This window comes from Parasteatoda tepidariorum, chromosome 10 (assembly GCF_043381705.1).
Source record: "Parasteatoda tepidariorum isolate YZ-2023 chromosome 10, CAS_Ptep_4.0, whole genome shotgun sequence".
NCBI lineage: Eukaryota > Metazoa > Arthropoda > Arachnida > Araneae > Theridiidae > Parasteatoda > Parasteatoda tepidariorum.
The window spans coordinates 15,848,834-15,866,899 of record NC_092213.1 but is presented as its reverse complement, the minus strand read 5'-3'; the positions used below and the strand labels follow the sequence as shown (position 1 = coordinate 15,866,899).

Here is an 18,066-nt window from a genome sequence, read left to right as displayed (position 1 = left end):
CCTGAAATTAATCAATATCATTTTAGTTTCGACAGAGTTTTTCTACATTTTTGAGCTTAGTCTATTTTATAAGAAACTTGATTTTGGATTAAAACTATTTTAAAAGCCCCTAGAAATGAATTAGCTCTCGTGGCTATAATACGTTGTGTGAATTTCACTAATATCAAGAATTATGTTTCATTTCCTTCTTTGATATCGAGCGGATTCTTTGATGTTGGGATTAATTTTAGATTAATGTACAATAGTAAAACTACAAATCTGTATGTCCATTCTGCTTTTTTTATAATTTCTCAAAATACCCTTATTTTATTTGTTTTCTAATTAATTTTTGTTGTAAAGATCTTAATCATCCGTGTATATTGTCTTCTGCTTTCTTACTCAATTATTGTCATTTTTCATATGTTAAATTACTTAATCTCTCCCCTTAATTTATCTTATTATTATCATTCTCATGAAAAAACTTCCAAAGGAAAAAAACTTACTCTAATTTAATGACCCTTGCTTATGTATAAATTTACCAATATGTAATAGTATGATAAAATTCCATAGCGCTGTGAAGAAATGTTGTATGGAATATAGCCAAGGGAAAAATTTATGGACACCATAGTTTGATGGCAAACATTTGTATATCCTACGGAATATCCTATGATATTTTTATAGAAAATCTACGGCAAATTTTCTTAAGGGAAGTTGAAAAGATGACTGCCTGTGTGTACTGTGTACTGGTGAAATGTGAGTTCTTCTTGTCGGAGTAAATTGACAAACATAACTTAACTTATAAAATATCAAATAAGATTCATCTTTACTAACTGATCAAGAATATTTATTGTTTTCGATATTTTGGCAAGCAGCTCTAATCTTCTTGTCCGATTGTTTTGACAAACTTCTAATATATAAGGTTGAAAAATGCATTATTTTTGTGTGATTACAAAAGCCTAATTTGTGAAATGCCTTAACTCTTCTTTATTTAAAATTCACTGAGGCAGATGTTACTTTTCCAATGATGAATCGCAAGCTCCGTTATCCTATAAGAAACATACAATGTAAATCAAAATTGTATTTTTATACACTTATAAAGTGTAAATATTTATTTAGTTTTTACCACAGAGATATATATTGTTTCCATTTTAATGTTAGAGCATAAAAAAAGGGCAACGCGTCTTTTTCAATGCATGGTATAACGGTACAACTCGACCAAGATATTTAAGCTCCACGCAACGGAGTACAGCTTAACAACAGGTTAGATTGATTATTTCATTGCTTCTTTTGGATTTATTAATTGAATTAATGTAGTGTACGGCAGTCATAATATTATTTTATTTTATTTTAACTCAATAAAATGTTTAAAATTTCATTCTTTAAAGATATTGCGTGATTGAAGACATGGAGTGACTGAAAAAAAGCTCCCTTTAATTTTGTACAGTAAATTAGGAATTAAAGAGTTAAAAATCTAATTATTTGCTTTCTTACTTAATTTTAAGACAATCTTGATTAAAATGCATATTTACATGCATAACATGCAATATTAACTAAAAGAAGCTTTTAACTAAATGTTTTTTAACTAATAGAAGACTACGAAAATGTGTTATAAATATAGAAAAAAAAACTATTATCGTGAACAAAAATTATACATAATAAAGAGCAATCCTTTCATAATATCATGCACGCTTTTGTTTTCTCACTTTTTTTTAAAAAATGATAATCAACAACCAAATCGAAATAACAACAGAGGATAATATTACGAACGAAAGAGAGTTAAGTATTATTCTAAAATACTATTGAAGAATGTACAAATAAATAACTTAAATGTAAATGTTAGTATATCTTTTATAAGTTTAATGATTTGCTTTGTGTTCTCATGCTGTTGCGATTTCTTCAATTGTAATGATGAGTCTTTAAGCTTGCGTGCAAGCAAGTAATAAAAGACTTACCTTACGGTTCAGAACACATCAAGGCAATTCTCATTAATTTTATACAGATATCATTTGGACTATATTTAATTTTTAATAAATAAAACCCGTGATTTTTTTTCTCGTGAGAAGAATGCACGAAACGGTAAAATGCTATTTACCATTTTATGACGTATAACTATTTTTTTGAAACTTGATACTCGTTACTACATCTAACTTCATAAAAATTAAATCGAAAGTCTCTCAAATTTCGAAAATGAAACTGATTCTAACCTTTGTGATTAAATAGTGGTAAGAATATATATATATATATATATATAAATGAAACTTATTGTTTTTTTTAACTTTCTTTGTGTTTTATTGNTATTTATCTTTATGTAAATACATAAGTTAAGAAAAACAATAAGTTTCATTTATTGCGCATAAGCTGCAAGTAAACAGAACTCATTAGTTAAGTACAAAATGAAGATTAAAACAAGGAAAAATTATAGACGTAAGAAAAACAGTTAAGGGGACAGAAATAATAATTAAAAATAACAAACAACTGATTACAAAAAAAAAAAAAAGGGATGAAATTTTATTTAAAACCGAAAGAAAAAAAGATATAGTCTTTTCATCAGCCCACACGATTATATACGCAAAAAAAAGTGCTTTCTGATATTGTATCAATATAGCCAAAGCAAAATATATTAATACAATAGTGTGAGGATCACTCAAAAAAATTTTTTACCAAAATTACTGAAAATAAAATAGAACACAATAAGTAAAGATAACACGTGAAAACGGAAAATAAAATAAAAGAAAAAACAGTATAAAATATACACTATAAAGCAGGTACCGAAATCAGAAGTACTTACATGTTCGGGAAATTTTCAAGAACGATTTAAAAATGTTTTCGCAACAAGATTGCCAGATTACAAAATATGAAAACAAAAGCGCAAATTGAGTGTAAATAGAAGGTTTTAAAGTGCCGTTCTTACTGCATTGCTGAAGTGATTTGTTATTCTGTGCACTGATTTGTTAGTTACCAAGGATGGGCCCGAAATGGATGTGCGCAAGGTAATACTATACTGGATAATTAAAAAAAAAAAACAATTTGACAATAAATAGTTTTAGGAAAAAGATGTTTATTTAAAAAAAATATATAAAAGAGAAAAGAGAAACATAAATTGCCTGTTTTACAAATAATTATGGCCACGGATTTGTCCGAAATGGATTTGCACATGGATGATTATAAAAATTAACAAAGAAAAAAAAATGTTTTAATAATTTCAGCCACGGATATGCACATGGAAAAATTTTATAAATTAATAAAGAAATTTTTAGTAAAATTTTTTTTTTCATAAGCACTCTTTTTTATAATTATCCATGTGCAAATCCATTTCGGGCAAATCCGTGGGTAAAATTATTTACTAAATATTTCTTTATTAATTTTTCCATGTGCAAATCCATTTCGGGTAAATCCGTGTTAAAATTATCTATTAAAAATTTTTTCCTTGATAATTTATATAATTTTTCCATGTGCAAATCCATTTCGGGCAAATCCGTGGCTATAATTATTTGTAAAACAGGCAATTTATGTTTCTCTTTTCTATTTAATATTTTTTCTTAAATAAACATCTATTTCATAAAAATATTTATGGTCAAATTGTTTTTTTGTTTTTTTGTTTTTTTTATAAATTATCCAGTATAATATTACCTTGCGCACATCCATTTCGGGCCCATCCTTGGTAACTAATAAATCAATGCATAGAATAACAAATCACTTCAGCAATGCAGTAAGAACGGCACTTTAAAACCCTCTATTTACACTCAATTTGCGCTTTTGTTTTCATATTTTGTAATCTGGCAATCTTGTTGCGAAAACATTTTTAAATCATTCTCGAAAAATTTCCCGAACATGTAAGTACTTCTGATTTCGCTACCTGCTTTAAAGTGTATATTTTATACTGCTTTTTCTTTTTCTTTTATTTTATTTTCTGTTTTCACGTGTTATCTTTACTTATTGTGTTCTATTTTATTTTTTGCAATTTTTGTAAAAAACATTTGTGAGTGCTCCTCACATTATTGTATTAATATATTTTGCTTTGGCTATATTGATACAATATCAGAAAGCGTGTGGGCTGATGAAAAGATTATATCTTTTTTTCTTCCGTTTTTTAAATAAAATTTCATCCCTTTTTTTCTTTTTTTTTTGTAATCAGTTGTTTGTTATTTTTAATTATTATTTCCCCCCCCCAACTGTTTTTCTTATGTCTATAATTTTTCCTTGCTTTTATCTTCATTTTGAACTTATTTAATGAGTTCTGCTTACTTGCTGCTTAAGCGCAATAAATGAAACTTATTGTTTTTCTTAACTTTCTTCGTGTTTTCTTGGATATATATATATTATTTGGATTANGTTAAACATACTGTCATCCAAATAACGTTTTTGTTTTTTCTCTTTTCTTCTTGTTATTGTATATATATATATATATATACTAGAGGGCGCCGCCCCCTGATCGTTACCGCTCGCCAACACCCGATAATTGTTCGCTGTGCGTGCAAAATTAAAGTCGATTTCCTGGAGATTAGCCGGCAATTTTTCGGTATAACATCACATAGTGAGAATATGATAGGATTGTAAAACGTCAGAGGTCCTTATTATCAGCACTATAAACTTATATAAAGCAATTTTAATACAAGCAATATTACAAACTTATATAAAGCGAGGAAGCAATCTTTTTTAATACATTACTATAGGACATTAGCCAGAGATTAATCTCCGTATCCGACGCAATCGTGATTCTGATTGGTTTATATTTTAGCATTATTTTTAAATGTTCAACAGTATATGAAATTTCAGAGGTCCGTTAGTTCTACTTTGGATACAGTCTGGTAAGGTTACTTTTTGCTTCTGATCAATAAGATCGAAGGTATGTGGGCAGTCATAAAAAGGGTCTTTAGAAAAAAATGTCATCGCCAGTCCGGTGCCACAGACGCCATTTTCGATTCGTATTTCGCCGAATTTATGTGGCGGTGGAGGTACACAGATTCTATTCATGATAAATTTAGACAGTATTTAACTGCTATTAGAGAATTCGGTGCACCTAAATCTGAGGATATTCAAGCTTAAAGAAGAAGTGAGTGGTTTTTTTCCTTTTCTTTCTGTGCTTTCTCCATTAATTTTTGTTTCGATTCAAAATGCTTTTTCTTGGGTGTATTAATTTTGCGCATATGGGGTTCATTGCAATTTTATAAAGTTTTGGCCGATGTTTTGTTTAAAAATTCCTATGTTTTATTGAAATATCATTATATTTTGGCAGCAATTCCTGTTACCACGGTGTTCCGCGCAAACAGGAATGGCGCCAAACATAGGTCGCCAATTTCGCCATGGGGCACCTTCGAGTACATTTTTACCCCTACTAACTCAAATCATTGTTGATCTTATAGGATACCGGACGCTCCTTATATGGTGCTTCATCTCCCCCCTCCCAGTATTTTAAATTTTAAACTGAAAGCAATTAAAACCTACTAAAAAATCTTTAAAAAATGGCAAAAACATAAAACATGTAATATTAATAAGTTGATGCTGAGTAATTTTTCAAAAGCAAAACCCATTGCAAGTAATTGCCCAATTAACTACAATACTGTCAACTGACAAAATATTTTAGTTTCAATCAGATAAAAAGCAAATTATATAATAAAAACATATGTAACTGAAATTCGACAAATTAAATTGAAAAATTTAATTTTTTTGTCATGTTGAATACTAATAAAAAAGCTAATGTAAAATGAAATAATTATGTTATCAATGATCAATAATCATTTTCGTCTGAATTGTTATAAGTAAATAAGGTGAAAGCAATAAAATTAAAAATTATTTACAATAGATCTCTGAATATTCACAAAACCTAGCTATGTACATTTTTCATTGATTTTTCTTTTCACATCTTTTTGGGTAGAAATGATTTGCACTTTTATGCATTATTTAAGAAATATCTCAAGCAAATATGAACTGTTAATAAATTTTTCTGGCTGCACGATGTTTTGAAAGTAAGTAAAAAACAATTAAAAGTAAGAAAAAACAATGATAAAATTAAAAATTATTTACAAAACCTCTTTATATACAACATTTTTTATCAATTTCTTTTCCATATTATTCGTTTTCATTTAAACGTCTTAACTCTTCAACGTTTCTTCGCCGCGTATTTCGCTGTCGCGTATTGATAGTGCTGCGATTATTTTCCCGTTAATTTTGTACTGCTAAATTATGTTCAGCCCTATGTCGCTGTTGATATCTCCTAAGATATTCACGGCGATACATTTTTTATGAAAGATATAAGTATTTCAAAGTAAACTCCGTTCAATATATTTCACACATTCAATACAAAATAAAAATTGCAACAAAATTTAACTGGTAAGTTTAGTTGTAACATTTCTGCAGACAGCATTATTAAAAATTATTTCCTTTACACACACATGCGTTCTCAATTTTGATTGGCTGTTTTGTGGGTTACTAATCAGAAGTCTTCTGTGATTGGCTATGTGTTATCAATTCACTCTCTTCTTATATATAAAGATATCTAGATATACACANATACAAAAATTCACTTTGTTAAAGATTTACCTCTTTGAATCTTGAAGGAAATTCAATTCATTTTAATACTAGCATGACATCTTAATAATAATACAAAAAATTATGTAGTTGAATTTTTATGCTTGGAACCCAGTTTAGAGATGTTTAAGGATAGAACAAGAAATTTATATTTTGAAGCAAAAAAACATACAAAAATTACTTTTAAAAGTAAATGTGTACTTACGGATAACAAGAAAAAGGGTTTGCAATATAATCCCTCAGCACAAGGACAATGTCCAGAGTAAGGGATATCTACCACTGTGAGTTTACGAGTTGAACAAACCGAACCTATAAATAAGAAGCATTTTACAAACAAAAAACGGGAGCAATTGTGCAGTAAAATTATTTTATGAAAACCATTTTCTATGAAGTTACATTCTTTAATTACCTTAAAAAAACATTAATTGAATGTTTTTTTCCATCCATATATTCTGCACCCAATAAAAGAGAAAGCAAAATTACGGAAAAATTACGATCAGCGTCAACAACAGCTCCTTACACAATACAACTCCTTACAATTAATTTTGTTTTCCGTATGAGACAAAGGCCTACTCGATTTTTTTTGCCTTGTTTTTCGAAAACTGAAATTGTTGAGTATTTCTTATTTGTATGACATTATCCAATTTAAGTCATTATTTAATCTTTCTAGTGTTAACCCTATGAAAACGTATGTATTATACCCCATATCTAGAATAATGGAAGTGGCCAGACTAGCCCCATAGGTATCTTGGTAGATGTCTCGTGATCCCAGGTCGTCATGTTGGGTATAATTCATGCTTAGATATATATTTAAGATAACGGAATTTCATTAAAATACAAGACCATCTAAAATAATTATTTATAGCAAAAAGGAAACTCAATTATCTAAGAAACTAATGTATACGTTTAATTAAATATCAAACTTATGTAAGTGAAAATAAAAGATCTTGCAAAAATCAGTAAGTTAAAAACAGTTACGTAGTGGAATATAATTTTAGATCCAGCCACAAAATCAAAGCCAACATTTATAATGAACATAAGCCATCTCTTTAAAGCAAGAAACCTTACTCTAGTACAAAAGTGTCCATCAATACTTGCAGCTTTTGAATAATTATTATTAGAACCAAATTGATATTTATTTTAACTTCTGAGAGTTATGAATTTGGTTGGGCAAAAAAAAATATATATTGTCATTATGTAATTGCTGTTATCAAAATATAAGCGTGGTTTATTTATATCAAAAATAGAATTACACTGAAATTACTCTTGAAATTTATGCGTAAGTATTCACAATATCTCTCTACTGTTTAGACTGGTGTTAGAAACATTTTTTTTTTCAATCTTCGGGCATGAATCTAAATAATAATTTAGATTCTTTTATCTCTAAATTCATCAAAATTTGTGTTCTACTGCATCTATAACAAAACATCTTGAAACATATCGTTGGTTCAAATCTAAAATGACACTTCTGCAAACGTAATACGTTGCAGAAGTGTCGTTTTAGTTTTGAACCAGCGATATGCCACAGCTTTAACAAAATCGTGTTTTGATTCTGCTGTGAAAGTTAAAATGATATTTCACAACGTTAGCGTTTGTAACTTACAAATTTTTGCAAATTCTCTAATCTTCTTTTGATATTTCTTCACAGGCGCATGCGCATTTCAAAAGAACTGGAGCTGAAAATTTCGTAGATGAGCAAGAACTATTTGAGAGAGAATAATATTTACCTTCCCCTCCAAGTGGTTCGCAAGTCCTGACTGAATTGTTTTGGGGACTTCCATAAAGATCATCTACGCAACATTCACGACCAGCAATACAGTCTTTGTTTGCTGAACAGTCTAGAAATGCATCGGCGATCTTGAATTAAAAAAAAATTATAAATTAATACACACAGTATACTCTCGATATTGCAAACTTCTATGTCTATAACACCGTTTTATGTTATTACACATCCATCTAAAGTTAATTTTATTTCCTATGTCATAGATTTCTTTCTCAAAACTTTGTTGTGTTGAATATATTTCGAAGTAAAAGACCATTTTTTTGTGGAAAAACATAATTTTAGTTCATTGTTATAAAATTTTTTTCCATTTAAGGCACATTTTTTTAAATTATTTTCAAAAATAAACTTATCATTGCTGTATTTAGATTTATAGTCAAGTATTGTTACGTACATAATTATTAGTAATTATTCGCGTTTTATGACTTTACTTTTTAAAGTTCTATTTTTGAATGTATTTTTCTTATCTTTAGAACATATTTATCTATGAATTCGTTATCTTGAAAACTCGCTATCGCGAAATTCTTTTAGTGACCTTTCAACTTTGATATATTAAAAGTATAGGGTGGCTTAAATAAAATATTTTATATGCAATTTTATTTATAATAAGCTGGCTCATTATGGGAAGAAAAAAGTATATATACCATCAATAAATTAGCGCAAAGAAACACCAAGAAATCATGCACAAAACTAAAAGACCTATACAAACAAAGTTAATAAAGCTAAAACGGTTATAGTTTATTTTTGTTTAATAAAAAAAAATTTGCCAATGGCGTAACGTTGATAGATGAGGCGAAAAAAAATGTTAGTAGTTCATCCCATCAAAATAAAGATTAACTGCAATCAGTACCTCTTGAAACATTGATATTGCTCAAGGTAAACTCTTGCCGCAATTAAGCGATTTTCTTCGGTTCATATATGTTTTGCCATATATTATACCCTGGCATGTTATGTTATACCCATGCCATATGTTATACCCATATGTTATACCGGCATATATGTTTTGCCATATGTTATACCCTGTTGAAGACCAGAAGACACCTATTTCCATATTATCTATATTAAAACTTGATATATTAAAACTTGAAACTTATAAACAACACGATACCATTTTCTAAAAAATAGCTTATTTTCGAAAAACCTTGTTGATGTTTTTGGTTTACTAAATTAAGAGAAATATCGCGTAAATTGCAAAGCATTCATTATCATTAGCCCTCAGATGAAATATGTTTTTATATAATTAATGTTAACATCTCTAAATATAATAAGAGAGATAAGAAAGATAAGTTTAAATAAGAAAGTTACTTAATTAGAAAGATAAGTATTAATTCGGGGATCATTAAATAAATATAATTAATTTTTACTGATACAATACCAAATAATGTGGCTCCCTCTCTTAAATGTAAGAAAACTCATCTTAAGAAACTTCTTAAAGGAAATGAAGCATTGGAATTTATTAATATTCTATTTTTAGAATGTTCTTTTACACTACTTGGCGACACAATGTTTGATATCCAGTAACACTAATATTTCTAATTCTAGTAATATTCCATACATATAAGAGTAGTTAAAGTTATTTTTACGATATTATATAAGGAATCACTAGTATTGGAGACATATACACTAATTCTTTAAATAAAATCAATTTATAAAAGCGAATAGAAACTAGACTTAACAGGACAGAAGCGGACGAAAATGATATATTATAAAATTATTTGATGTTCAGTAACACAAAAATTTCATTTTCTAGTAAGATTTTATACATATAAGAGTAAATAAAGTTATTTTTATGATATTATATAAGGAACCACTTGTATCGGAGGCATATACACTAATTCTTTAAATAAAATCAATTTATAAAAGCGAATACAAACTAGACTTCACAGGACAGAAGCGGACAAAAATGATATATTATAAAATTATTTGATGTTCAGTAACACAAAAATTTCAAATTCTAGTAAGATTTTATACATATAAGAGTAAATAAAGTTATTTTTATGATATTATATAAGTAATCTCTTGTATTGAAGGCATATACACTAATTCTTTAAATAAAATCAATTTGTAAACTCTAATACTAACTGGAATTAACAGAACAGAAGCAGATAGTAAAGATATATTATGAAATTATTTGATGTTACATAACACTTATATTTCTAATTCTAGCAAGATTCCATACATATTAGGGTATAAGTAAAGTTATTTTTACGATATTATATAAGGAATCATTTTCCTTGGATGCATATACACTAATTCTTAAAATTAAATCTACTTCTAAAATCGAATACGAGCTAAACTTAACTGAACAGAAAGAAATTATATCGTATAAAATTATGTAATACACTTTAAAAACGGTAAAAAATTGAAGTTTAAATTAAGTTATTAAATTAAATAACCGCAGTACACAACCGAGAACTTACATTCATGCTTCAACGGTAAATTTTCGTTTTGTAGATACATTCTAGTGTTTAAGACAACAGCAAATATACGCCAGCTCATATTTCAATTGTAAAGAATTTCTTGATGCATCGATAGAGCGCCTACATTAGCGTCTCCTGGAGCAAAAATAATTCCCGTAAGGTGTGAATGCACATAAGTTTAATTATAAACTTTTTCTATTACTAGTGTTAAATTAAATTACACCCGAAAAAATGTTTATGAAAGCTCGATTTAGGGTTAATTTTAAGTAAATTGTTTATTCATAAATTTTTTTAGTGTTCCAACGTCAAAATTTAAGAGATATTACAGCAGTTCTTACAATGCAGTATTTAAAAATAATTAAATTTCACAAATAATCTTGCAAGAGCTGTCCAGTTAGTGATATATACAGACAGTGAAAATTACAAATAATTGATACATTTTCCCCAAAAATTACCCTTTCTGCTTTAAGTTAAATTCATTATTAATTGCAAACTTTTTCTACTTTACCCTCAACGCATCTAAGTACATAATTCAATTAAAAATTTGAATGTGATTTTTCTATCGTTTTTAACGATGCATTTTCTTTCTCGTTATAAAAAGTATGATGAAATGAAATACATGCTAAATAAAGTATTAACAGTACTTACCCAAACAAATGATAAACTTGATATGAGAATAAAAATAAGAAATTTCATTTTGTATGTTATCTAGTTGAACCTTTGCTCTGTACCTAATGCTTTTTAGTCAGAGGCCACCCGTTTATATATATATATATATATATATATTAATATATATATGAGATTCGAAAAGAAAACCTAATTAGAAACATANATATGTTATTATGTTATTTTGTAAGATTAAATATGTTATCTCTGTAATTCTTTAGTACCTCTAAAAAAAAAAAGGAATGAGTAAAGTAAACATTCAATTAAGATAAAAATTTCGGATAATACAATACACTTACGTATTTAATTTTTTCATCTTAGAAATCGTGATCAGAAGCTTATAACATAAAATTAATTCCCTGCGTCGGTAACCGCTGGAAACAAATCTCATTTTTTGCTTACTTAGTCAAAACTAATTATTGATTAAATTGCATATAGATCAGATACAAGAAAATAATTTGAACATTTTTTTTGCAAAAAGTCATTTTACGAATTCATTAAGACATCAAAAAGTCAAACTTGATTGTAACCTTCTTCAAAAAAAGGTTTCTCAAGGTAATATGCTGTAATACGTCAACTCTAATGATTCAAAAGACGCTGGGAAGATAACATTTCAAATTATTTCATCTGATTTCTTCCCAGCAATTTCTAGATTGTAACCTTCTGTTTACAGTCTTGCTAATTGCAATCTGCTTCAGTTCTTGAATTCCAATAAATCAGAGGGTGCTTGGAAGACAGCTTTCCCAGAGATTTAACCTGATCGCTTTCTGGCGATTTCCTTATTATAACCTTCTGCATACAGACTTGCTCATTGTAATCTGCTGTAATACAACTGCAATGGTTCAAATGAGACCGAGGACAATAGACTTCCTATTAATTTAATCTGATCACTTCCGAGCCATTTAATTTTTGTTACTTTCTTTGACACTTCTTCATCGACTAGGTTATTTTTTAGAGAGGATCGATTTGTCGACAGGCCATTTCTTCGACTGAGCTGTTACATCAGCTAGGGTCATTTCGTCCTCAGGACCATTTTATTCAAAAGGTCTTTTCATCGACTTGGTTGTTTCATCGACAGGGTTATGTCGACAAAAGGGTCGTTTCGATATCATTGTTGATTCGTAAACAGAGTCATTTCGTAGCCAAGATCTATTTCAGGACAGTGTCGTTTCGTTGACAGGGTTGTTTTAATGGGGTTTGAGTAAACAAATGAAATACCTCTGTTACTTACCTAAAAAAAGTTCTCTGCTTATTTCGGCGAGTGGAGAAAACTGTGTCACATTTTCCTATGAAATCGCATGTCAAAACATTGAACTTTTAAATGAAAAAAAATTAAACAATGTTCTGGCTGTGGGATTGCAACTTCGTAATGTTACTTCAATTGCAATTTTACTATTCTTATTCATCATATATAACAATTGTAGATAGTATATTATGAATGAAAATGCTTTTTAGATATTGTACTATTAACATTTAAATTGTTTTCTCTCAATTTACTTACAATGAGTTAGTAAGAACTAAAAATTACGCTAGAAAATTAAGTACACATGTGTGTAGGGCTACTGTTGAAACGTCTAGCAGGAAATTCATTTTTTAAAATACCATTTTAACGTTTATAGCGGTTGAAGGTCACTATTCTTATACAAATATATTTTATTTACAAAACATAAAGAGGTTGTCACTAATTTATAAAATAAATGAACTTTTCTCGAATGCGTACTAACCTTAAATAAATTAAATAACGGTGGGAAACTTGGTAAAATAAAATGTATTTTAATATCTTTGAGTTTACCACTATGTTTTATGGGCCGGGGGAGCCTTGTCGGTAGGGGGCTGGGCCCATGTTCCAGAGTACGTGGCTTCGAACCCCTCCGGCTGAAGAATCCCCATGTAGAAAATGGTGACTGGTGCACGTTAAATCTGTCGAGTCGCAAAGTCCTCCATGTTGCCGTAACAAATCATTTTCTCAGGGGGTACTGGATTAGATCGTTTTCTAATCCAGGTCAAAATTACGATTTATGGATGAATGAATGTATGTATGAATGGGTCCGCCCTATAAACGTTTTTGACGTATGGGTGTGGCAGAAGTCGAATTCTTGGCCATAGATGGCGCCACAGGAAAACAAGAACTATCGAACCCCTCAATCTAAACAAGCATACGTCAACTAAAACTATGTTTTATATTTCTAAGGAAATGTATTTAGTCATGAAAGTTTAGTCTTTTAATTTTAATGGAAAGCTAATAAAAAAATTTCGTTTCGTCAACAGGCTTTTTCTTCGACTGAGTTGTTACTTCTGCAGGGTTATTTCGACAAAAGAGTCGTTTCGGAATCAGTGTTGATTCGACGACAAAGTCCTTTCGTCGGCAAGATCTATTCGTTGACAGTGTCGTTTTGTTGACAGGGTTTGTTTTAACGGGGTTTGCGTAAACAAATGAAATACCTCTCTTACTTACCTAAAAAAAGTTCTCTGCTAATTTTGACAAAACGAAAAAATTGTGTCACATTTTTCTATAGAGTCGTATGTCAAAGCATTAAACTTTTAAATAAAAGAAATGAAACAATGTTCTTGCTGCGTGAAAGCAACTTCTTGATTTTTACCTTAATTGCAATTTTATATTTCTTATTCATCACATTTAACAATTGTAGATATTATGAATGAAATATGCTTTTTGCATAATTTACTAGTAACATTTAAATTGTTCTCTTTCAATTAACATATAATGAGTTAGTAAGAAATAAAAATTAACCTAGGCTAGTAAGTACACATAGGTGTAGGGCTACTGTTGAAACGTCTAGCAGTAAATTCCTTTTTTAAAATACCATTTTAACGTTTAGAGAGGTTGGAGGTCACTATTTTTATACAAATATAATTTTTTTACAAAATAACATAAAGTAATGTCACTAACTTATTAAATAATCGAACTTTTCTCTAATTCGTACTATCTTTAAATAAATCAACTGGTGGTGGAAAAATGTAAAACATTTTAAAATCTTTGAGTTTACCACTACGTTTTATGAGCCGGGAAAGTCTGGTCGGTAGAGCGCCAGAGTTCGTGGGTTCGAACCCCGCCGGCTAAAGGCTCTCCGTGTAGTAAATGTTGACTAATGCACGTTAGATCTATCGAGTCGCAAATTAGTCCATGTTCCCTCAACAAATCAATATCTCTGGGGGCACTAGAATGGATATCAATCGTTCTCTGATTCAGGTCAAAATAACGATATGTGGTTGAATGAATGGGTCCCCCCTATAAACGTTTGTGACATATGCCTGTGGCAGAAGTCGAATTCTTGGCCATAGATGGAACCATTTTAAAACAAGAACAATCGAGGCCCTCTGACTAAATAGTTATACGTCAACAACAACTACGTTTTATATTTCGATTCTACGCATTTGTATAATTCTATTTCTGGACACTGCATTTCCTTCTTCAGTACTGCACATAAATGATTCAAATTTTTATAAATCTTAGTTTTCGCTTGCCGTCGAAACATCCATCATCACTTTCAAATAAATTTTTTATTTATTTAATGAAATCGTATTTCCAAATATCACAGTAAAAACAAATGCGCCACTTATAAAAGCTGAAAATTTAAATGCGCGGATAATATTGCCCAGCTATTATTGTTATAGGCTAAATGCGAGATGATTTCTCACACAAACTTGAAGTTTTATGTGTGTGATTTACGTGAAGTTTGACGCTTCTATCATTAATGGTGCTATTTATTTACAGATTTCACTTGAATGCTGCACTAATAGTGAGTTTGTTCTGGGGGAATTTTAAGGGTATCAACCCCAGGTCAGCAGCTTAAAGTATTTTTCTTTTCGAAGAAACTGACTCTAAACCCAAACGTACACATTATGGTCAGGGATTTTTCCCAGCATGTTTGGCAGGATATTATGTTAGAAATTCACAGGTTTGTAGTGTACGTTGGTCATTAACCATAGGCGTAGAGTGAAGAGGGGGTCGCACTTTTTAATAATAAATAAATATCAAATGTAAAATATTTCTAAATAAATGTATTTAGTCATTAAAGTTTAATCTTTAAATTTTAATGGAAAGCTAATAAGAAATTTTCCACTTCATTTTAAGAATATAACTACCAATTTTTAAACTGTTTAACGAACATACGAGCTCTGCTTTTCTTATAAAACTATAAGAAGAAATTAGGTCTTGTTAGTTAAAATGTGTTTTTGTCATTTTTTAATTTGTGATAAATTTTCAAACTATTTTTTTAATTCGGTCACAGCCAGTGATTTTAAAATTAAAATTATGCATGATTCCGTGTTTATTAATGCTCGTAAAAATTTACAGATGTGAACGAAAATATATTTACTCTATAAGAGAAAGCAGGGCATAATAATTGAAATGGAGCAGACACAAATAAATGTACATGCTGATCAAATATTGCGTGATTCTAGTAAGCTTTTAAAAATAAAGGATGGAATCAAATTAAGAACTCCTCGGAGATGATTACACAGATTTTATCTTATTCGATTAAATGAAAATCCAGAACAATTTATGATTCACTGCTTAGTTTTCGTGACTTCTAAGAAATGAATATATATTTCATTTCATGGATCTAAAGTAAAACATGATTATTTAGCTCATTCAATTACGTAATTGTAATACAACGTTCTGAGCCTACGTTCTGTAAAATCCTAGATTAGAATGGAAATTACCCGTAATTAGAGAAAGCTGAAAATCTAAAATTTTTAAATGAACAAGCATTTTAATCAATGTTCTATCGTTTTAATATCTTCCAGTGGAAATTTTAATATAAAAAATTCATTTGATTTTTTTATTTAATCAAATATTATCTTTATAAATTTGTATTTCCTGATTCAAAAATTCATAATAGAAAGTAAAGTTAGTAATTCATAATAAAAAAGTACTAATATTTAAATGTTTTCACTATTTTAAAATTATTGTTGATTTTGAAATTTAAAAAAATATAAGTATTGTTTAACATTATTAAATATCTGAAGCGAAAATAATTCTACAATGCATTATTTCAGATTTAATTAAAAGAATTAAAAAAAACTAAGAGAAAGTGTAGAAAAAAGGAAAAGTTTCGCTAGTAGAAATATTATATGAATGCAATGTGGAATTTACATTTTTTTCCGTGGACTCAGTTTCGACTCAAAATTTGCATACTTCTACGCTGGACGTTACATTGTTGCTTTGGTTTGTTAGGTTTGGAGACTGTTGTGATTGGCGGCATCTGACAAAAATAAAAGGTTAGTGCTAATTATTCTATGAGTCAATTATCACTATTTAGAATTTCAAACTAATGGTATATATTAGTGTGCACTATCAGAAAAAAGTAATTGTTATAATTTTTGATCTCAAAATATGTTCAAGTGTAAGTGTAAGTCAAACTACCGAGTGTAACCAAGTGTGACAACATTTTATTCTTATCTATACTTTAGTATGACTCATAAACATTTCGTTAATTTTATTTCTTAAAACTTTATTTTTTCTTTCGTAACTGTCTATCTCTAAAATAATTCGTCTTTGTTTAATAATACTCTAATAATAAATATCTTAAAAAACTTTAGCATTTTTTGTATTTTATGATTATTTTTTCACGACATACTGGAAACAAGCACTAATTATTATGGCGAATTTTAAAAGCTAATTTAAGTACGCAAAAATTTAGGAAATCTTAATAGAAATTAAAAATTATCATTCAAAAATTTTTCTCAGCATGAAATTTAGATAAATAAAATCTGTGCTTTAGCTGGCTTTTATTCAGTTCAGACACATAAAATAAAAATACAATTTTTTAAAAGCATTCAGAAAACATCTATGCTAAACAAATATTAATTTGAGTTACTAAGTTAAACTAGCTACTCATTTGTGTTAAAATTTATAATGATAAAGATTTAATCATCGAAAATTTTTATTCTAGAGTAGCATTATTTTATTGATAACTTACAAATTTTAATCAAATGTAATCAAACGTAATAAATACCTGCATTAATTATTTTTCAGCAGGTTGTTTTCCAGATGTTATAAATAATGTTTAACTTTAGGAAATGGTACCCAGAAAATTAGGAGAAAAAAAATAAAGAGAAAATAGATCTACGAGAAAAAAAGAACTACGAGGAAACAAAATAATCTACGAGAAGGAAACCAGATCTTGTAGGAACACTACCTAGAGGTCATCAAAACTTGGCATTATTTAATTGCAGAAACAGACACGGAAATTTTTCCAAATAAAATGTGTAATTTTTGTTTAGCCTACTCACTGCCAGATGATTATTACCTCATCATATATGTTCCGTTTTATGAAACTGGCTTATCATATTTTTATTAATATAGGCTCTATCGTATCGATTATAATCTAATCAAGTAACAGAACTACTGCAGTTTCTTCGTTACAGCAGTTACTATTAAAATACACTACTTTAATAGAGAATGCACATGCAACCGCTAGTAGATTGAAATTCATGACAGCTATTTTAGTCTATGTTTGATCTTTTTTTTCAAATTCAAGTAACAGTCTGCAAGCAACAAAAACTACTGTAGTAACTACTTTTTGTCAGTCTGTGGCGTAATGCGCTTTCTTATTAAAGTAAATTTTAAAAAAAAGATGAAATGTTTCTACACGTGTATTCGCATATGCAATGTATATATTGAATATCTATCTATCTATCTATCTATCTATCTATCTATATATATATATA

General features: G+C 28.9%; 1 protein-coding gene across 1 annotated transcript; it reads right to left on the bottom strand.

Annotated features, from left to right (window-relative positions):
• Positions 1-801: 801 nt before the first annotated feature.
• On the bottom strand, positions 802-11,461 carry LOC107449806 (U8-theraphotoxin-Hhn1a-like). The gene is made up of 4 exons (XM_016065462.3): positions 11,356-11,461; positions 8,235-8,364; positions 6,713-6,816; positions 802-1,025 (listed from the first exon to the last, which is right to left on the bottom strand). Exons 1-4 carry the CDS (start codon positions 11,401-11,403, stop codon positions 990-992), a joined length of 318 nt encoding a protein of 105 aa, XP_015920948.2. The 5' UTR covers positions 11,404-11,461; the 3' UTR covers positions 802-989.
• Between the last annotated feature and the right edge of the window lie 6,605 nt (positions 11,462-18,066).

Bases quoted from the DNA above. Each gene is read 5' to 3' on its own strand.
- LOC107449806 (XM_016065462.3), bottom strand. From the start codon at position 11,403: ATGAAATTTCTTATTTTTATTCTCATATCAAGTTTATCATTTGTTTGG. The intron at 6,817-8,234 runs GTAAATATTATT...TCTTATTTATAG, and splicing joins CGAACCACTTGGAGGGGAAG to GTTCGGTTTGTTCAACTCGT. The intron at 1,026-6,712 runs GTAAGTACACAT...TGTTTCTTATAG, and splicing joins AACCCTTTTTCTTGTTATCC to GATAACGGAGCTTGCGATTC.